At 39.9% G+C, this 22,512-nt stretch overlaps 1 protein-coding gene across 2 annotated transcripts; it reads left to right on the forward strand.

The window, feature by feature from the left end:
- Positions 1-4,324: 4,324 nt before the first annotated feature.
- On the forward strand, positions 4,325-22,434 carry LOC133450734 (selenocysteine insertion sequence-binding protein 2-like). Of its 2 annotated transcripts, XM_061729577.1 has the most exons (18): positions 4,325-4,483; positions 5,741-5,853; positions 7,958-8,084; positions 8,173-8,242; positions 8,402-8,613; positions 9,651-9,735; positions 9,821-9,915; positions 13,216-13,350; positions 13,479-13,562; positions 13,659-13,760; positions 13,854-13,986; positions 15,127-15,293; positions 15,398-15,524; positions 15,609-15,783; positions 16,661-16,881; positions 18,531-18,685; positions 20,130-20,310; positions 21,186-22,434. In XM_061729577.1, exons 1-18 carry the CDS (start codon positions 4,472-4,474, stop codon positions 21,308-21,310), a joined length of 2,319 nt encoding a protein of 772 aa, XP_061585561.1. In that variant the 5' UTR covers positions 4,325-4,471; the 3' UTR covers positions 21,311-22,434. The 2 variants fall into 2 exon arrangements, with proteins under 2 accessions (XP_061585561.1, XP_061585562.1); XM_061729578.1 differs by lacking the exon at positions 21,186-22,434 and having other exon boundaries at positions 18,610-18,685; positions 20,130-20,277.
- Positions 22,435-22,512: the final 78 nt, after the last annotated feature.

Below are 22,512 nucleotides of genomic sequence, written 5' to 3' on the forward strand. Positions count from 1 at the left end.
TTATCCAATTTCAATTTCATACTTTCATATTCCTTTTGTTCCCTGGCAGGTATCTCCTCTACTTTATTCAGCATGATTTCTTTTTTTAAGAAGGCTTCCCGTCTGATGTTCGGCATATGTATCAGTATCCTATCTTCCTGGTTTGTCTCAACCTTAGTTACTTGAACAAACTTTTCACATGACGGTAGATCCTTTTTTTTATTTTCTAATATATTTATTTGTACATCCTTTTCTGAATGTTGTTTTTGGCTCTTTTTCAATTTGAGCTCAAGCTCTTGCACAACTCTCTCAATATATATGATGTTATCTTGTCTCAAACTCCTGGCATCCTCCAAATGTCCAATTACAGCAGTTTTTGTTTCCAGCTTAGACTCAAGCTTATCCAATTTCAATTTCATACTTTCATATTCCTTTTGTTCCCTGGCAGGTATCTCCTCTACTTTATTCAGCATGATTTCTTTTTTTAAGAAGGCTTCCCGTCTGATGTTCGGGATATACAAGTACTCTTCTTGTGAATCCAACTTCTCAATGTTCAGCATTTAAACCTTCGTGTCGTGACGTCATCACTACTCCTTTGATGCGCAGGAAGGTCGGCCCGCGTATGACGTCAAAGACGTCATTCCATTTTGGAACGCAAACATCGCAGGTCTTTTTTTTTACTTTTCTTTTTTTTGTTTTTGAGAAATGACCATGTCACAATATTATTATTATTAATAGTATTTTTAATTATCATGTTATATTATCTACGCATCTATATAAAGGGGTACGTCAGTAAATGTGCCTCTGTAGTACAACGCATGCGCAGTAAAGCGCGACGGAGATTTTTGAAGTTAATCTCACACAAAATGTCAAGGCGTCGGTTCTGGTTTTGAGCAGGACAAAAAATTAACTATTTTTTCCCTCTGTAGTGGAGAAGAGAATAAAAACGAGTCCGGGGTCGAGAAAAAAAGGCCAGATGAAGGTAAGAATGTTCATATCTGTAAAGCGTAAACTGAACCACCTGTGAATCTAGAATCTTCCAAGGAGCTTGGATGTTCCTGCGTGAGCATTATTGACAAGATTATGTTGGTTTTTACACCTGAAAACGTTGTTCATACTTTAATGTATAACATGTTTTTTTTTAAGTAACATATATGGTACAGTCTTCAAAATGAAAATAGCTTATCAAAGCACATCAAATACATCAAAACACAACAATAAAAAACACTTTTCTGAATTTATCAATATGACTCTGTCCTTCACAGGATAAGTAAAATGGATCACTGCAAAAACTCAAAATCTTAACAAGAATATTTATCCTATTTCTAGTTAAAATGTCTAATTTTAGTAAAAAAATCTCATTACACTTAAAACAAGACTCATCACTGGAAAAAACAACAATTTTCACCTGTTTCCAGTAGATTTTCACTTGAAATAAGTAGAAAAAGTTATTTTTCTGGTGTTATTTTTATGGTGATGACTCTAAATGTTGAAATAGCAGTGATACCACATTCATTGATGAAATGACATAAGGGATGGAAAGGGGGGATGATTTTGACCGTTTTTATTTCAGGGGGGATGGCATCCCCCCTCATCCCCCCTCAACTCGAGTACTGCTTATAACATCTTGGTTATTCTGCCTCAGTGTGTTCCTTAGTTACTTAGTTATTGGTAGTTCAGATGACATTATTTGGAGTAAGGTAACAACATGGGTGAGAACATCGTACACAAAGTATTTACATCACTATTCTGCTTCTGACAGATTTTTACTTTTTTTATTTGAATTCATTTTGATCTCAAGATGTGCAGCTTTCATTGAATATGATGATGAACTGTGTACTTGTGTTGTGTTATTCTGCTGGAGCATCGTTGAACTATCTTGGAGCAAAACCAACTCCTGTCCAGCCAGAGCCTCCTCACTTGATGACAATATAGATAATTAGTTTGAAACAGAGATCATGGATAAACCAGATCTTATTTGATTTGTTTTCACAGGCCAAACTCCAGGCTTCTTCTGAGACTATAGAGTTGAGTAATCCTTTCCAAACATTTAGCTTGTCTTGTGAGCTCTTTAAAAAACATAATCAGTTTACTTAAATGCCATTTCCATTTAGGGTCTAAAGCTTCTGAATCCATAAATGTCCCATCTCCTCCTTCCAGCAGTTCCAGCATCAACATGGAGCAGCAGCTCCACATGAGTGAACTGAGGTCTCTGCTATCCTGTCTGAAGGGGGAAGGAGGATCTGGGGCCTCATGTACAAAGACTTGCGTGGATTTCCTACTGAAACATGGCGTACGCTTAAATCCAGAAAACGTCCTACGCACAAATAAATCCAGATGTATGAAACTGTGCGTAGGCATGAATCCAAGCACATTTCCTTTGTACATCCCAATCAACGTGGAATTGAGCGCACATGTAGGAGTACCAGACTCCTCCCTGTCCACGCCCCCATTTAAATATGCAAATGTATTTAAATAGGCCCTCGAGGGCCGGTTTCCCTGTTTAATTGCACCATGATACAAGTGACTGTGTCATCAACAGAACTATCCAGACTTTGATGACAAGTTGGTGACGATCATTAATTAGAATCAGGTGTGTTAAAGCAGTGAAACATCTAAACATGCAGGACACCCGTCCTTCTGGGATTCAGTTTGACACCTGTGACATATTTTTTTATTTTTTTTAAATATTCTTTATTTCATTTAAAAAAATAAAATAATTCAATACAAATACAAATGTTCTTAACTCGTGAATGAAAAGCAAGCAGAAAGAAGAAGAATCTTATCTGATCTGCCCCTTTTTCCAAGAAATGACTTCACAAATAACATAAATTAATCATATAATCTGTACATTAATGGAATGAAAATGCTTCCTGTTAACGTACACATATTCATCCAGTGATGGTGCTTTTATAGCAATGTGTGTGCAGTCGATAGCTCCAATTACATTAGGAAAACCGGCTAAATATTCTTTCTCTTCTTACTGCGCCATTTGCGATATCTTCTAACACTGCCAAAGCTGCCATTGTTGTTACCGGTATTTTCTGCACCACTTTGCTTTTATATCCACTCGTGTAATTGCAGACAGTTGAATGTGTTAATTGTTCATCAGTGTGTCTCTGATGTGCACATCACTCTGAGGGCTAATTGTTTTCACATTATTAACAGTTTCCCAGCCTCACCACTAAGTGTCGCCAACGGACCAATAGCTGTGGAAACGTGCGTACGCCAGCCATGAAGTTGGCGTCAGGCACCGCACATTTCCACGGTCATTTCACTCTTGATTCATCTGAACATTTGCGTGGAAAAAGGGCCTCATGTACAAAGCGTGCGTACGCACAAAAACCTGGCGTACGCCCTTTTAAAAATATATATATTAACGAAGTGACCAACTTCCGGTATGAACTTCCGGTCTGGACCTCCGGTATGCATTGGTTTTGTTTTTTATTTGAGTAATGCTCTTTATATGTTATAATTCAACGTGAAATTGCATAATGTGAAGTTTTGTTATCATTGTACTGTTTGCAAATGTTAATTAAAAAAAAAAAAAAATTAAAAAAATATATATATTAACGAAGTGACCAACTTCCGGTATGGACTTCCGGTCTGGAACTCCGGTATGCATTGGTTTTTGTTTTTTATTTGAGTAATACTCTTTATATGTTATAATTCAACGTGAAATTGCATAATGTGAAGTTTTGTTATCATTGTACTGTTTGCAAATGTTAATTTAAGAAAAAATAAAATAAAAAAAAATATATATATTAATGAAGTGACCAACTTCCGGTATGGACTTCCGGTATGGATCGAAGTATGGCGGTGCCCTTGTCGGCCATTTTGCCTGCAGCCAGGTACTCTTGGGCGAGCGAGCAGCTGCGTCGGTCTGTATAATGAAATAACAATAATAATAAATAATAATAATCTGTTAAATGAAACTTATATGAATGTAGAAAGACTAACTCTATTTTATTGTATTCCTGTATAGCTCTTACAGTGTGTTTGCAGTGTATTTATTGTACATCCAAGGAATAAAACCATTGTGAAACAATGGTTTCACAATGGGGCCCGGGGGTTGGGGACCACTGCCCTAAACCACTTCTTTTTCCCCCAAGTGTCGCTTGCCAGGCCGTCATTGCAAATAAGAATGTGTTCTTAATGACCTGCCTGGTTAAATAAAGGCCAATGACTGAATGAATATCAAATAAAGCGATATAATTGTTTTTTTCTTTCTCTTTATCGTTCACAAAGTGTAATGCATTCATGTCATGGGTAGTGTATTTTGAAGGATCAAATAATGATGCAAACTTTGAAAAATCGACTGTGCGCATGCGCAGAAGCAGCAAGTAGCATTTGTGGTCAGGTAGCAGAAGTTGTCAGAACACCGGTGCTCTGCTGCTGCTGCCCCGGGGAACGTCGCTGCTGCGGGAGAGGCGGCCGATGGAAGCGGGGGTGAACATCCAGACATGTGACTGCTGCTAGAGAAACCCCCAACATGGACCAGCAGGTGAGCACAGATAACCACTTTAATGCTAGCCTAGCTGCTAACGAACCGAGGCAGCTGAGCCAAACATAACATTTATAAAACTAACTCCTCCTTGACCCGGCTGGGCTTCACAAGTTTGGTTTGCTGTAAAGCGTCATGTTTACCTGAAGCTCCCAGAGTGAGCAGTGTTGCTGCAGCTACAGAAACTGGAGCTCAGTTTGTTATAACATCGGGGTTAAAAGTTCACACAAGCTTTACACGGCTGTGCTGGATACTGGAGTCATTAATTCCCCCCTTATGATCCTGGTTCTGGTTCTGGTCCAGGTTTCTTCCTCCTAAAGGGGAGTTTTTACCTGCCACTGTTTGGCTTAAAGCCTGATTTATGGTTCTGCGTTAAATCGACGTGCGTAGCCTGCCTCGTGGGCTCTGCGTCGGTGTAACGCAGAACCATAAATCAGCCTTGAAGCTTTTCTCCCACTAGGGGAGTTTTTACCTGCCATTGTTTATGTAATAATTGCTCAGGGGTCATGTTCTGGGTCTCTGGAGAGATCCTAGAGACAACTGCTGTTGTATTAGTTTGAGTTTGTTTATTTCGATCAGCAAAAAAATAAAAAGTCCTTCCAACAAAACAAAAAAAGGGTCCACAGGTCTGACCGAAAGGGTCAGGGCTGAAGCTAACCAGCTTATAGATGCCCTGACCTTTATACCATCAAATCATATATAACATATACGCACACATACACATTGATGCATTCATGCTTGCATCTACACCCATAATCAGTGCACATGCTCATATACACATAGATTTTCACACGTACACACATACCTGCCACCTATACATATAAACATACACAGCCAATACCAAACATAATACCAGAGATTCAGTTAAATTTCCCCCTAAATCGTGATTATATACCACCATGTCTATACATATCCAGAGTATTGTTTTTTAATTCTTTTTTGAATTGCGCAATATTTGTACTTTCTTTGATGTTGTCAGGTAACTTATTCCACACTTTACCCCATGGACTGATACACACATGCTTTTCAGAGTAGTATGTACAATCGGTTGTTTTAAATTCCATCTCCCTCTCAGCTCATATCCTCCTTCTCTATTACTAAACATTTTTTGTATATTACCAGGAAGTAAATTATTTCGTGCTTTATACAAAATTATTAGATTATCTTAATTTACTAATTATTATTAGACGCTATATAAAACAAATTGAATTAATTACACGATGATCTGGGTCCTAAACAAGCAGGTTGTTTCTTCAGGAGAGCAAACTGCCAGCTGCTGAACACCGGAGGAGCGTGACCTCTGACCCCGACCCCTGCACCCCCGCCCTGGTCCTGCCCAACCCTCACAGGCCAGACCCGGCGTCAGGCAGGTATGGACCTGATCACGGCTCTATTATGGCACTTTTTCCACTAGTACCTACTCAGCTCGACTCATCTCAACTCAGCCTGGTTTCTTTTAGAGATGCCCCGATCCCGATTTTGAAGGCCGATCACTGATAACCCAAAATCATTATCTGCCGATCCCGATGTTGCCGATCACCGATCACAGCGTGAAATCCATAAATTCTTCAATACTGTTGTCTCATGTACACAACACTGACATTGTATTATTAGGTATAAAAATTAGGAGATGAGAAAATATCATGAATTGACTGTTTTATTGCAGCCTGAGGCAATATGCAATATTTCACCCTCTAGAGACTCTTAGAGACGACTTAGACTCAGCTTACAAAGAGTACGTGTAGTTTACTAGCTTAAACTTTCCTGCAGCGGTTTGTTGTTGTAAACGTCATGTGATCGGCCCGCTTTCAACTATTATTTTCCGATCAAAACCGATAGGGGCATTATTGGGCCGATACCGATCGGTTGCCAATAGATCGGTGCATCTCTAGTTTCTTTTCCATAACAATTCAGCATCTAGAGCAGAAGAAGGAGGTTGGAGCGAAGCTGCTGTGACGTATTTGATTGTGTGATCTAAACCTGTGGTTCTCAACTGGCTTCCATCCCTCCTTTATCACAAGCCCGGAGCCAAATTTTCTAGTTCTCAAATTCATTGAAAAGGTAGTGTAGTTTAGGCCTCAGATTTTAGAGAAATAACAGTGTTTTCACGTTCAAACGTGAAATGAAAAAGTGCAACTGAAAAATATTTCCCAAAATATATGGCTTTAGCTGAGCATCCACTAATTAAATGCACAAATACAGTAGGAGTTAAGTTATTCAGTCTTTAATAAAGCTTCAAACAGGAAGCTGATGTGACATCAAAATATCTCAACTCATGGGGAAAAAAAGGGAAGTATATCCAAAAAGGCCGAAAACTATGTAGGTTTACCTGAGAACTTTACCATCATCTGAGTCACAGGGTCCGGGGAAAACGGGTCTGTGAACCACTTCTGGGTCCCGACCCACCAGTTGAGAATCACTGATCTAAATGAAGAAGACAACAACACTAAAGATGTAGAACCTAGAGGAGATGACATACAGGACTGTCTCAGAAAATTTAAATATTGTGATAATGTTATTTATTTTCTGTAATGTAATTTAAAAAAAACAAAAATGTCATACATTCTGGATTAATTACAAATCAACTGAAATATTGCAAGCCTTTTATTATTTTAATATTGCTGATTATGGTTTACAGTTTAAGATTAAGATTCCCAGAATATTCTAATTTCTTGAGATAGGATATTTGAGTTTTCTTAAACTGTAAGCCATGATCAGCAATATTAAAATAATAAAAGGCTTGCAATATTTCAGTTGATTTGTAATGAATCCAGAATGTATGACATTTTTGTTTTTCTAATTGCATTACAGAAAATCACAATATTCTAATTTTCTGAGACAGTCCTGTATGTGCTGCTGGGTCTGTGACTTGTGTTCGATATCAAGTTAATAAATGAGAGTGAGAGAAGCTTCAAGCGGCGATGCTTTTTCATTTTTTTGTTAGTTTGTCTCGGCGCTGCTGAAAAGTCAGCTGGAGCCGCGAGCAGCTATGAAATGACAGAGCTCCTGGTAGATCTGGTCGTTCCTTTTTTCCCGTCTAGATCCCTTTTTAATTCTCTCCTCAGCACCAGGTTTATGAACATCTGCACCTCAGAGTTGGATCATGAAACAGACTTTTGCTGCCGTTGCCTGTCGAATAAAATGAACAAGAATCCGTCAGAGTCTCTTTCTCTGATTTCCTCCTCCTGACTCAGACGTCTGACTCCAACCCCCCGACCAATCGGTGGCCTGTAGTGTGATGATGTCAGATACAGCCGACTCAGCAGCTTAGAACCTCGGCAGAATAGATACAGAAAAGTATCTACTCGGCACGTTAAACCCCTAGTGGGGAAGCGCAAAACTGAGGCGAGGCGAGATGAGTAGATACTAGTGGAAAACCGCCGTTATTCTAGTGTAAACAAGAATGGCAAGAGACCTGACATTTGACTTAGTTGTTACAACATAGTTGTTTCTAAATATTTCAACATTTCCAAGGAACTGGTCCGATCTAAACCGGAGAGCAGCAGACTCGTCAGGGAGTCGTGACTACAGCCGACCTGCTAGAGGGAGTAGTGCAGATTTCCTACAGAGGGACCGACCCTTCAGGGATCCACAAGAGAAGGTTGGCGTCATTGCTGTTTCCCCAAATGAAATGTGTGTAAACTGAATTAATGGAAAGGATTCCCCTGATTATAGTTTTATCTTTACAGACGTCAAAAAACAAAAATGGTTCTCAGGGGAGAATCAAGGGTAAGATGTCAGCGGAGGCGCAGAAGAAAGGTAGTTATGATATCAGGCGGTTTTATCATTCAGGAATGACCCCGCAATACCTTTGTCATGTAGATTTCGGTCATTTTCCTGAAGTTATCAGATTTAACTTTTGTCGAATGCTTGAGCTCATCACTGTAGATATCCAAGCTTTTTATCCTTTTCCTTCAGGTTTTGGAGCCAGGTCGGCCCCAAACCTCGCGGGGAAGTCGACACCGGCAGACAAAAACTTGGCCCCATTTGAAGTGAAGATGGCAGACTTTCCAGAGTTAGCTGGTGTTTCAGCGTCGAGGGCAGCTCTTCCTGTAGCTCGGAAAGAAAGCTGGGGTTCGAGTTCTCGGTCAGCCGGCTCCCAAACACCAGATCGGGCAGTTTCCTGGAGGGTGAGATTAGATGTGGTGACATGTTTAAAAGATTGTGCCTACCAAGTAGGCCTGTGTTGAAAAAATCGATTTTCCGATTCTAAATCGATTCTCATATTAATTCCTAAAAAGTGATTCGTATGTCTAAAGATCGATTTTTTTTTTTTTTTTTTTTAATTAATTTTTTTTTTTTTTTTTCATCATTACATTACAACTTTTTTTACATTTTTTTGTTTATGTCCAAAAAAGGAATGTTTTGTTGGACACAAGAATAACTGGTCCCATGTTTTTGCCTTTATATATGTTAAAAGGTGTGAAAACATTAAAGTTTACGGTTATAATTGCATATATTGTCTATATTTAATTACTTTATATACTGTCTTGGGGTTACATTTGCATAAAATGCTAAAAACCGAAAATGGAAAAAATTTAAACGTAATGTAAGGAAAAATAAAACCGATTTCATACTGTTTGCTGCCCTGGATCTGTTTGATAATTCTGCCCCACATGATGTTTCTGAAAGCAGTTCTATCAGCATTCTGGGAGCTGATTGGTCCTTACAGCATCATTAGCTGCCAATACTTGCTGTTGAATCTCAATATAATACTAGTATTAATATGTTGCATAACTACACAGTCATATAATTCATGCAACAGCTCAAAAAACAGTTTTAATAACACTAACCCAAATCAATATCGGAATCGAACCGGATCGAATCAAATCTTGATAATCCATTCTGAATCTTAAGAATCGGAATCGAATCGATTCTTGACATTTGAATCGATCCCCAGCCCTACTACCAAGTCATCTTCATTCGACTTCACTCTATCCTTGTTGCAGTTTCTTTGTGATACAAACTGCATAGCTGATGATGCTTTATCTTTTTTAACAAATCTCAACAAAATGTAAATTTGAAAAGTGGACTAAATAAAACCCAACCTCTTATGCATTCAAAAAAAAAAAAAGATTAGGGCTGAATACATGTGAATGTCTGCTTAACACAGAATTCAACCCATTGACTTGGAGTTGTCGTGGTTGTTTCTGTTCTGTTCCAACAGGCTGTCAGGAAGTTATCCCCAACGCCACACAAATCCCCTCAAAGTGCCAGGGATGCTAGAACGGACAGCCCTGTTGTCCCGGCAGGTACAGTGGAGTAGACTGAACATCACGGTCTCTGAGAAGCTTTACTGTTCTGTTTTCACGCGTTAATAATCTCTTTTGTAAACAGCTCAGCAGGTGGCGACATCCTGGGCCAATATTGCTTCGCAGCCTCCAAAGAAACCTGCCCCTGCAGACAAGCCCATCAGCAACAACGCCATGCTGGTATGATGCATGTTTGTTTAGACCAGGGGTCGGCAACCCGCGGCTCTAGAGCCGCATGCGGCTCTTTAGCGCCGCCCTAGTGGCTCCTGGAGCTTTTTCAAATATGTTTGACTTTCCTTTTTTTCTTCTTCTTTTTCTCTTTTGTTCTCTTTCTTTCTCTTTTTTTCTTCTTTTTTCTTTTTTTCTCCTTTTTTCTTACTTTTTCCTTTCCTTTTTAATCTCGACATTTCGACTTTTTTCTCGAAATTTGGACTTTTTTCTCGACATTTTGACTTTTTTCTCGAAATTTTGACTTTTTTCTCGAGATTGTACTTCAACATTAATCTCGACATTTCAACCTTTTTCTCTAAATTTTGACTTTTTTCTCGACATTTCGACTTTTTTCTCGACATTTCAACTTTTTTCTAAACATTTTGACTTTTTTCTCGAGATTGTACTTCAATCTCGACATTTCAACCTTTTTCTCTAAATTTGGACTTTTTTCTCAACATTTCAACTTTTTTCTCGACATTTCGACTTTTTTCTCAGCATTTCGACTTTTTTCTCGACATTTCAACTTTTTTCTAAACATTTTGACTTTTTTCTCGAGATTGTACTTCAATCTCGACATTTCAACCTTTTTCTCTAAATTTGGACTTTTTTCTCAACATTTCAACTTTTTTCTCGACATTTCGACTTTTTTCTCAGCATTTCGACTTTTTTCTCGACATTTCGACATTTGCCTTCATCCTAGGGCTGATACAAGACTTTTCATTTTTTGCGGCTCCAGACATATTTGTTTTTTGTGTTTTTGATCCAATATGGCTCTTTCTACATTTTGGGTTGCCGACCCCTGGTTTAGACCTTTAACCTGATGAGCTACTTAGCAGCTGCAGATTATCCATTCTTCTTCTTTTTTTTTTTTTTTTTTTTTTTTTAAATCTTTATTTAGTTATTTGTGTATATGTATACATGTCACAGTACATAACCTAAAATAAAGTAAAATAATACAAGAGGGGGCATACACATTCTCATTAAGTTGAGGTAGCATTGTCTTTGTACAATGTCTATTTTCTCCAGTTTTGTGTAAAGTCACCTGCTTTGATTCGTGGATGAAAGGTCATTTATTCCATTGCGTAGATCTCCTCTATAATGTCCATCCAATGTCCTGTTTGTGGAGCGTCACTTTTCAACCAGTTTCTTGTAACCATTCATTAATTTTTGATTATTTATATTATTACCCCAGCCAGTTGCACCAGACAGTATTAAATGCGTTTCTGTTGGTGGATGTCCGGGGTAAATCCTAGGATGCTGGAGTTGTAACAGGCCCGACCTTCATGGCGGTATTTTCAGTCGCATAGCTCCATGGAACCCGCTTGCTGATGGAACCAGTGGGACGCACTGACTTTGCAAACTAGCACTCTAGAGCAGTGGTCCCCAACCCCCGGGCCCCGGCCCGGTACTGGGCCGTGGTGGGTCATCTGGTACGGGGCCGCACAGAGAGAAAAAATGATTTCTGTAGCCCCGACTGATGATGGATGACTCTCAAACTGATGGTTCACAATGTTTTTATTCCTTGGATGTAAATACACTGCAAACACACCGTAAGAGCTATAAAGGAATACAATAAAATAGAGTTAGTCTTACTACATTCATATAAGTTTCATTTAACTTAAATACAGACCGACACAGCTGCTCGGTCGGCTACCGTTAAAGGAGCTTGAGGCCGGATTGTGGCAGGATTTATGAAAAAAATCCGTATACATTTTAAGTTTTCTAGTAATAATGTCAGATGAAGCGTTCCAAACCCAAAAGAATAGCCCTCTAGTGTATCTCTCCGTTGCCTTGAACAGGCTGTGTGCTGCAAAATGTGCTGCAATTTGGTCCCGAATTTCCCGCGCTGGGCGGCGGATGTGACGTCACATGACGCTGCATGCACGTTCTCCCCGTTCTCCCGTGCCGGCTTCACTGTTGGCTGCAGTACCCCCGACGGCCGTCGTGGTGAAGGGTGGCGCTAGAGAGTTTCATTTCTTAAAAGGAGCCTCATGCTCCTTTAACCGCAATACATGAGTAACCATGGCAACCAAACTCAATATGTACATAAATACGGCATAAAATTTGCAAAGAAAACAAATCCTTATCAGCAGGTGCTTTTTGTGTCAGTTGGGCTCCACTTTAGCATTCCCGACACTAGTTTAGTCTTTCAGACACACTTTCTACTGCCGTTAAACTTTTACCGTTAAAGTCCGAAGCGCCGGATGTTTACAAAGTCTCGGCGAGACGCCTTCAAAATAAAAGCACTAAATATCGGTCTCCTTAATATATAACAAATAAAATAAAAGCCTGGCTTTAAATAACGTTAATGAGAAAACAAACATAAAAACACATTTATAGAAATACTCATGTTAAAGGTAATTTACAATTTCCATTATTTTATTTTTTCGAAAATTATGTTTTATTATTATTATTATTATTATAGAGAAAATACCACCGTTTTTAATTCCGATTTTGTCATTTTATTTTGTTTTTATCAGCTACACCTTTAGATTGGGCTGTGAAAATATTGTCGGACATTAAACCGGTTCAGAAAAGGTTGGGGAACACTGCTCTATAGCACCCGGTGACAGCTCTGCACCACTTTCACTGTTTGCCATGAATTAAAAGAAGACAAAGATTAGGAGGGAAAAAAAAACCCTGGAGATAAACCAATTAAAATGACAAGTTCAACAGTAAAACGGCTGAAGGTCATCATCTCCTGACCACAGTATATCCAATCAGCACCAAATCAACACCACAGTTCTTCAGGTGGTTCTGGGTACCGATCACAGAGCAGGCTTGCTTGGACCCCGTAGATCAGGGCTCCTGAAGTCCGGTCCTCGAGGACAACTGTCCTGCGTGTCCTACATGTTGCTCTGCTCTCACACCCCTGGCTCAAACTACTGGACCAGCCATAGACTTGTGCAGACATTGATGACAAGCCCATGGTCATCCAGTCAGGTTTCAGCAGGGAAACATCTTAAACGGGCTGAACGGAAATTTGAGTTATGGGGTCGTTTCGGATGATGGAGACGTTCCGTCAATGATTTAGGACATTTGAAGCTACTCTGGAGGCCGGATTTTCACAGGGAGGGTTTGTTCCACCTCTCTCTTCTGGTTGCTTCCTTCGAAGGAAATTGTTTATTTTTCTTTCAATTATTACCAGAAACCTTTTTTATATTGACTTGAAATTTAACTCTAATTTTTTAAAGTGGCCTGTGTTTGTTTTTGTGGAAGGGTTTTGTCTAAAGTTCTTGCCGTGTGTATACTTGGCTGTTTTATCAGACAGAAGACATTCCTGAGGAGCGAGCGCCGGGAAAGAAAAAACGAAAGAAAAAGAAGAAGACTAAAAGCAACGTTGAAGATGATCAGGCAGATCCAGAGGAAGCACCAATTTATCAAGAGCCTCCAAAATTTGAGGTGAATAAAGATGTTCATTTATTTGTTCACTTTTTCCTTTTTTAAAGCAGGCTTTTAGAAACAATGCTGTATGGAAGAGGCTTTTTTTAAATAATAATCTTTATTTTGTCTGTTCTTTTTCTTTCAAGGATGAAGAGGAGTTTCCTGGCCTGACTGTTACTTTAACTGGGAACAAGTTAATAACCAGCAGCAATGCAAAACTGAGCAGTGAGGTAGATATCATTGTTTATGTGGTGGAAAAGAAGAAAAATAATTACAAAGACAAAGATATTGGGCCTTGTGTGTTGAAATTATGTTACATTTTTAAGGAAAACCAAAGAGAGGGAGGTCGGCATCAGCATGCTGATCTCAACAAGGAAAAGTCGCCTGGAGGGAAAACCCAACCTGCAGAGACGGCTAAAAAAGGACAGGTTTGTGTTTGATTAAACCTTCCACGAAATAGTAAGAAATGAGTCTGCTTTGTCTTGAATATGTAATCCTGTTCTGTGTCACCTGATTTGTAGAAAATGGAGAAAGTCTCAGGGAAGAAGAGTAAAGTTCCTGTCCAGCTGGACATCGGAAACGTGCTGGCCGCCCTGGAGAAGCAGCAGCAGTCTCAGAAGGCCAAGCAGGAGGCCAAGCCCGTGGTTCTCTCAGGTCGGTGGCCGTCGGCTTCTCGGCCTCGCTCAGCCGGATCCACAATATCTTTATCTTGTAGTTGTACTGAAATAGGGGTGTAACGATACACTAATCGCACGATACGATACACGATATTGAGGTCACGATAACAATACGATATTATAGCATTATTTTTTTAACGACCTTGAATGAGGAACATATGACTGGAAATAATGGTCTTTGATTTGAAAGACACAAAATACAAAACAATACTGTGCGTTTGCCCTATTGTTACAGTTTGTAATGCTTTATAACTGTTTTAAGTTTTAAAGAGAAAGCCAGGCCAACCATTTTCCACAAACTGAACTAAAAGTAAATGTCAGGTTTGCATTATGATCTTCAGTTTCATACAAGTACAAATATTTTGCCACAAACTGAATAGTTTCTCTCATGTATGATTTTGACTTTTTTCTTTTCCAGAAATTTAACAACTAAAATTAAATAAATAAATAAAAGTAAATAAATACATACAATTTTACATCATAAAAAAGATTGATTCATGTTCACCTTATAAGTGTAAGAGGAGATTTATTTTTGTTAAGAAGTTTATTTTGGTAATTCAGGGTTCATTATTTTATAAATATATTCTTTATATTCTGATGTAAATCAGGGACTATAATGACACTAGTCAGTTTATCTGTAGTGATTAGTCTGTTTTAGATTGGGCGGAGTGATACGCCACAGTACGGCACTAGGTGCTGTGTTGATGTTCTAAAATCCTACACTGTTGAGGGACATTAAAGTACACTGGAACTCAGCAGAAGTTGTCCCCGTGTTTATCCTACTCACGACCCCAAAAAGGTTTAATTTAATAAGGTAAGGCTTAACTCTACACCAACCTTACATAAGTAAAAGTTCAGAGCTCAAAACGGGACTAGTTTCTTCTGAGCGTAGTAAGATTTTGCTCCGCAGGTCGAGGCGCGGTCGTCACGCGTGGTTGGATTCGCGTTTCTAGTCAACACAATAGATTAATATTAATAACACAATATCGTGATACACTTTGTCACCTCCACGACACGTTTCGTGACATTTTTGTATCGCGAAATTTCGTGGCACAATATATTGTTACATCCCTATACTGAAACCAGATGAAGAGTAACATATCTGACCTCTTTGTAGTCGGTGGAGGACTACCTGTCGTCCAGAAACAGCCACCGGCCCCAAAGAAGCCGCACTGGCAGCAGGATAAGATCGCGCACAATCCTCTGGACTCCACCAGCCCTTTGGTGAAGAAAGGCAAGCAAAGAGAGGTGCCCAAAGCCAAGAAACCCACTCCTCTCAAAAAGGCAGGTGCATTTACTCGGTCTGTATCCAAAATTGAACGGATAATAATAATAATTGAAGCGTTTCAGCTTTGTATTTGGAATTCAATTTTCTGTTGGACTTTCAGGTCATCTTGAAAGAAAGAGAAGAGAGGAAACAGAAACGTTTGCTCGAGGAGAGAGGGATGCTGCCTGAGGACGAATCCAAACTCAGTAACGATGCTGCAGAGGAGCAGAGTGGTGAAAATGACTCAGGTCTGACTTCACGTGGGAGGCAATACATTCAACCTGATGCAAAGTTTACTCAGTAATCTTCCTTTTGCTCTTCACAAAATCCAGATATGATTGAGAGTTCAACAGCAGAAGTTGATGACCATCCAGAGTTGGATGAAACAAATCCAGTAGAAGAGGGTGATGAAGAGACTGACCAAGACGAGTCCGTACAACAACAAATCCCCTCAACTCAGCCCATTCTGGACAGTGCACCCAAAATCCACAGCAGGAAGTTCAGAGAGTAAGTCTGCACAGCTGCAATCACAACTTGGGCCCAATCCCAATACACCCCCTACTTTCTACCTCTAGCCCTCCCTCACTATCACTACCCCTAAAAAAGAAGGCACAGATTTTAGGGCACTTGTAATCTTCCCAGGGGTCTGTCCCAATACTCCAACACTACCCCTACTTTCACACCACCCCTAAAATCAGGAAGCTGAGAGCCAAAATCTGTTTTAATTTCAGCTGTAGCGCTGTTAATATGCCACTTTATTAAGTTTTAATATTTTTTCAGGCGTAAAAGTAACCGTTAACATCCCCAACCTGGGCTCAGTTTATCCAAATAACGCCTGTTAAGAAATTTGACCTGATGTTTTCGGAGATGATAAGAGCCCCGGGGAGCAGCAGCAGCAGGAAAGCAGACGTGATCGCCAGGTCAACCTGCGCCGTCGTCCCGGGGGAGAAACCTGCAGCTCTGTGGAGAATTACCGCTGGCTGAAATAAATCAGCATTAAAAATAAAAGCATTTTTATGCAGAAACTAACTCAAAATATTGATTTTATTCACTAAAAAATAAGAAATGTCCGCCATGTTTTTCTTTTGGATTCAGTACGCAAATGACGACGAAAAGCATTCTGGGAAATTTTTCTGGCCCTAGATCAGCTAGTGAGCATTGGAAAAAACTCGATCAGTAGGGACAGATTCATAGCCACTACACTAGTTTTCTTCACTACCCCTAGGTGAAAAGAGGAATTGGGACACCACTACCCTCACGGGAACGCGCAAAATTTAGGGGTAGGGCTGAAAAGTAGGGGTAGTGATAGTATTGGGACAGGGCCTTGGACTCTAGAGAAAGTCTTCCATCCCTGTCCTAACAGTTCTGCTCATTTGTGTGTCAGCTATTGCAACCAGATGCTGAGGAAAGAGGTGGATGAGTGTGTGACAACTCTGCTGAAGGAGCTGGTTCGGTTCCAGGACCGCCTGTACCACAAAGACCCCATGAAGGCCCGCATGAAGAGACGCATCGTGATGGGACTTCGAGAAGTTCTCAAGCATCTCAAGCTCAGGAAGGTCAAATGTGTCATCATCTCGCCCAACTGTGAACGCGTCCAGGCCAAAGGTAGGGGGGGACTTTGTTTTCTTTCCTTGATAAAACACTACGGCTGCATATGTTGAATTCATGTGACAAAGAGCATCTTTAAGATTTGTATTTTTACTGGTAAATGGTCCAATAGCTCAAAGCTGGGCTCTTCTTTGCCTCAGTACTACATGGGCGTGTAATGCCAGGTGTCTCCACATGGGGGCAGTATGTACACCCAGCTGTGTGCAACATGACAACTCTGTTTGGAGAGGTTGTTTTAAATTTAAATGAAATGGAGCTAACACAATACAAATTACATGAACCAAAAGATTACTAAAAATTGAATTGTTAGCCGGGGAGAAAGGTTTGCTTGGGTAGCGATAGCGAAGGACAAAATCTTCAAAACTGGAAAGATAGAAATTCTTGATATTGCTTTGACTTCCTTAAAAATGTGAACAAATGAATCTGTCTATCTGAAAATATACCCTTGTGGATGTAGGGGGGCGGAAAAGTACGATTTATTTAGAAGCCCAAAGAGCATGTTTCCCAGCGTAAATTAAAATGTTGACTCGTCGCAGTAAATGTGCAAACAAAAAAAAAAAACTGTCTGTGTCTCCTGGCCAAAAAGCGCGAAACCAAAAATATAAGCACACAGTTTTGAGTGAAGCTCTCACAGGAGGTGTAGCTGGTGTCCACATCTGGATGGAAATGCTTTTGTCGCAGTCACGGCAGAGGAAGCAACAGCGGCGCTGTTGGGGGTGGTGTGTTAGGAAGTTAAATCTGAGGTAAAAAACGCACACAAAATGTGACTTACTACGTCAGATCGCCGCTCATCGTCCATGACAGTGCTACAGATGGCGAACTGGAGCTGCAGCTGAGCCGCCTGGCTGCTCACTCATCGTGAATATTACATCTCACCAGAAAAGCGGGATACGCATGAGAGCCACCATGCATTCATGTACGAGCTATAAACAGCAAGTCTATTCCAAGCCTAAGACTTAATTTAAATCTCTAAAAAGATGAAATATGAAAAAATGGTCATGACAATTCACCACATTTTTTATAAAGCCAAAGTAATTGAATTTATATATATTGAGTAGAAAAACGTAGTGGATCATCACATTTTACGGCTCAGAAAATGATGAATGCTTTTTAAAAAAAAAAGTAAAATCATGAAAGTCAAAATGCTTCCTGATCATCAACTAGCTAACTATTTACCTGTACTAAGCTTTTTTTTTTGTTAGTTTGTTTCTTCTCTCCTCATAAAAATGTTTGAGCGTACCTTCCGTTAAAACCTCTCCTTTCATTGTTTGAGATGGGCAAAAGCTTTTATTGTTTTCCTTCCATGCTTCTGAAGATCATATGCTCTGTGTTGTTTACCCTTATTTACCCCGGAGAGCAGTTTGATGGGTTGGAAATCTTGACCAAGATGGAAATTAAACCATTTGTTTCCAGTTATGACTTAAATGGAAACCTGCTTGACTTAAATGTGTGCAGCTGTGGGCGCTGAAAGCTCCAGATGTGGGCGCTGAAAGCTCCAGATGTGGGCGCTGAAAGCTCCAGATGTGGAGATAAGCTCCAGGTGTGGAGCTGAAAGCTCCAGATGTGGATCTGAAGGCTCCAGATGTGGAGCGTGTAAGACTCTTATGCTTCAGGCTGCAGGTTGACAGAAGATGTCGATTCCACAGGTGGCCTGGACGAGGCCCTCCACACCATCATTGACACATGTCGTGACCAGGGCGTGCCGTTTGTGTTTGCACTTTCCAGGAAAGCTTTGGGACGCTCCGTCAACAAGGCTGTGCCCGTCAGCCTGGTGGGGATCTTCAACTATGACGGTGCACAGGTCAGGGTTACGTGCACAGTTCAATCACAACAATAGAGGGTCTGCATTGACGTCACATCCCCACTGGACCAGCCCCCTTACTCACACTGAGTGGCAAAAACAGCTGCAACTAGTGGAGAAGACGGGATAACAGCTGATAATTAAAGGCTTAATAATCGACTTAAATTAAAGGCAGTTGGACTTGACAGTGACCCGTACAGTTACCCCAAGAACCAGTGATCCATAGACATTAATATTTGGTACAGTTACCAAGAACCAGTGGTCCATGGACATTAATATTTGGTACAGTTACCAAGAACCAGTGGTCCATGGACATTAATATTTGGTACAGTTACCAAGAACCAGTGGTCCATGGACATTAATATTTGGTACAGTTACCAAGAACCAGTGGTCCATGGACATATTTGGCCACGAATCCAGTTTCCTGATATTTATATGTACTTAATTTCTACACCGGGGAAATACACGGAGCAAAGCTTTTAAGGCTTACAAAAGTCTTGACACCTGGTCCGACTTCAAGGCAGGATTTGTTGTAGAAATTAAAGTGATGAGGACACTGAACTTTATGATTTGACCGTTTAACGTTAGCTACCCAAAAATCCAACATTACCTGATACAAAATGGGAACCGAAAATCCACCTTTCGGTGTCTGGAATCCAGTTGTTTCTGTGAATTGCAGCGATTCATCTCTCTTAAGCTTACAGGACTGTCTCAGAAAATTAGAATATTGTGATAAAGTTCTTTATTTTCTGTAATGCAATTTAAAAAAAAAACAAAAAAAAAAACAAATGTCATACATTCTGGATTCATTACAAATCAACTGAAATATTGCAAGCCTTTTATTATTTTAATATTGCTGATTATGGCTTACAGTTTTAAGATTAAGATTCCCAGAATATTCTAATTTTTTGAGATAGGATATTTGAGTTTTCTTAAGCTGTAAGCCATGATCAGCAATATTAAAATAATAAAAGGCTTGCAATATTTCAGTTGATTTGTAATGAATCCAGAATGTATGACATTTTTGTTTTTGTAATTGCATTACAGAAAATCACAATATTCAAATTTTCTGAGACAGTCCTGTATTTTTCGTCAGTCTGTAAAACGATAACTCCGGTTTCTTGCTAAATCTATGAGTACAGTCGATCGTACAACAGCTCTTTCCCATTTTAGATGTTTTCCAGTTGCTCAAACTGAAAGTTTATGCTGATACTCCGTCTTTCTGCCACTCAGTCTTTCTGCCACTCAGTCTTTCTGACACTCAGTCTTTCTGACACTCAGTCTTTCTGACACTCAGTCTTTCTGACACTCAGTCTTTCTGACACTCAGTGGGCGTTACCCGCTGTGAAGTCGTATCTGTGACGTCATGCGCATTCCCTCTATAAATGATTATTAAAGACAGTCGAGACATTTTCCAACGAGCTGAACCCTCCACCGCCCGCAGGACTACTATCACAAGATGATCGAGTTGTCGTCGGAGGCCCGGATAGCCTACGAGGTGATGGTGTCCAGCCTGGAGCAGCCAGGTGAAGCGGAGCAGGACGCCGGGGCGGAGGAGCTCAGCAACCTCCCTGGAGACCCCCAACCCGCTCCCGGACACCCGGAGCCAGAGGAACCGGAGTACAGTAAGTTACTCCTCTAGGAACCGACGGGAGCTTCCCCTGTTAAAGCAGCACAATGTAACTTTCAGCTTTTGTTGAGTTTGGCGGCTCCTTTGGACAAAAGCGGTAGTGCTTTACCAGAAAGAACACTACATTTCCCATGAACTCCCGTCCCCGTCGCGTGCATTTGATAATGCGCTCTGGTTTTGTTCTACGGCACCTTTTTCCTGTCACGTTTTTTCGAGGGACTTAATATAAATTATAAATTAGTAGTCCAACATACTTACTGACAAAATAAAAAAAATACTTTATAACCTGTGAATAACTGAATGTTTTGCAGATCAGCCCTGCACAATTTTACAGTTCTCAGGAAAAATAGTAGATTCTGGCACGCAATCACTTTTTGGCACGACACCGGGCACATTTTTATTCTTGTCTGGGCATTTAGCTTGTTACTCTCCCTCTTTCTTTTTTTCGCCTCCTCCGATAAAACTTTTATTTTCTTCTGTTTTTTCGCTGCTTCGGCCATGACACCAGCTTCTGCTGAGCTCTGCGCTCCACGCCCCGCCCATTTTCGTCTCGACTACGAATCGGGAAGGAGGGGGAAGTGACGTATGCCGTAAAGCAGTCAAAGCCGTAAAAATGTGTAGTTTTTTAGTGTGGCAGGGTTCCTACCATGCTCCTCAAAGTTACATAGTGCCAGTGAAGGCGATACAGATCCCCTCAGACCATGACAGAGGTTCATTAAACCTGTTGGAAGTTGATGTACCATCACAATGATGATGATGATGATGAAATATTATATTAAGGTGGAAAAGTTACATAGTGCTGCTTTAAGCCATAAAGCAGAACTACAGCTTCATTTTGTCGACTGAATGCGTTTTCATTTTGCTTGTCAGTGAAAATCTGGAAGAAGATGTTCGAGAGGAACTGCAGCCACACGTATCTGAACTTTGAGGAGCAGCTGAGCTCCATGCACTTGGAGAGCGAATGTACAGAAACCTGTGAAGAGGAGAAGAGTTGATGGCGGCAAAGCCCTCAGTGCCTACGAGCGAGGGGAGGGAGGATGTGAAGGACCGCAGGCTGGGGCTCCACCACAGCAAGACTCCAGCAGATAATCATCCTTTACTGTTCATGTGCAGTAATTATTAACTTGAATTAGAAGCTGTGACTTTAGGAGATCATATGAAATCATTTTCAGACGTGTATTCTCTGTGAATCAAACATGCTTTTAGGATGTGTGTGTAAATGGAAAACGATCCAATCTAGTTATTCCACCGCATTTTGGAGCCATTATATATTAATTTTTCCTTAGGTTAAAGAGGTTTTCTGGCATTATTATTGTTATGAAAGTGGAGACATGATGAAAACAGACTAGAAAGAGGGATGATGTGACTTCTGCGTGTCACCATTGGTAGATGTGGAAAAAAAATCAGTTTAGGAAATTCTGGAGTTCAAAAAAGTAAAAAACAAAAAGTTATCTCATAGAAAACAACAGAGAAGCGTGAGTACTCAAAATTCTCACATTTATGCATAATTCTGAAGTATACTGTAATTGTTTCCAAATTCCAGATGTTCGCTGCAGCAGATTTGTTGTTTGCATACATTTAGAATTACATTCATATAATTTCCAAACTAATTTGTTCACAACTTCTCTCTTTGACACGTTTTTTAAATTTCCATAAGCATTTATGGAAGAAAGGGTCGTGCATGGTTTGGAAACTTCATAGTTAATTTAACTTCCACAGTCTTAAACTCCTAAGATTAACTAGAATTAGTTGATTATCGGAGTTGATCATGATTTTTTCCAAAAAGGTTTATCGTTTTATGTTGAAATCTTTTTTTTTTTTCAGTGAATAAAAAATGGCATCCCTCTTTCATGCTAAAGAATATCACTACACATATTTTTAACCTTGTTTACTTGAATTACACAGAAGAAAATCTCTAAATAATGTTATGTTACCAACTAACAAAAAAGGGTAAAAGTGTGTGATGATTAAAAAACATTAATTGCTGTCATTTAAAGTGCTAGTTGACAATCATGTTAAAATAGGCATGAAAAAAAGTGGCAGGGTTGCAAATAATGATTTTTGAGGAATAAATGACTATTATGAGCTTATGAAAATAAAGTGTAATGTTTAAAAATTATCTTGTAATTATGAAAGACCGCTGATGGTTTATCTGAGGCCAGTGTGCAGGTTTAAAGGAAGAAGATTTGTAAGAAGG

Source organism: Cololabis saira, chromosome 9 (assembly GCF_033807715.1).
Source record: "Cololabis saira isolate AMF1-May2022 chromosome 9, fColSai1.1, whole genome shotgun sequence".
Lineage (NCBI taxonomy): Eukaryota > Metazoa > Chordata > Actinopteri > Beloniformes > Belonidae > Cololabis > Cololabis saira.

What these genes read in the sequence shown, in the direction of transcription:
- LOC133450734 (XM_061729577.1), top strand. An exon ending in CAGCCCTGTTGTCCCGGCAG is followed by an intron (nt 9,736 to 9,820) that starts GTACAGTGGAGT and finishes TTTTGTAAACAG; the next exon opens with CTCAGCAGGTGGCGACATCC. An exon ending in CACAGCAGGAAGTTCAGAGA is followed by an intron (nt 15,784 to 16,660) that starts GTAAGTCTGCAC and finishes TTTGTGTGTCAG; the next exon opens with CTATTGCAACCAGATGCTGA.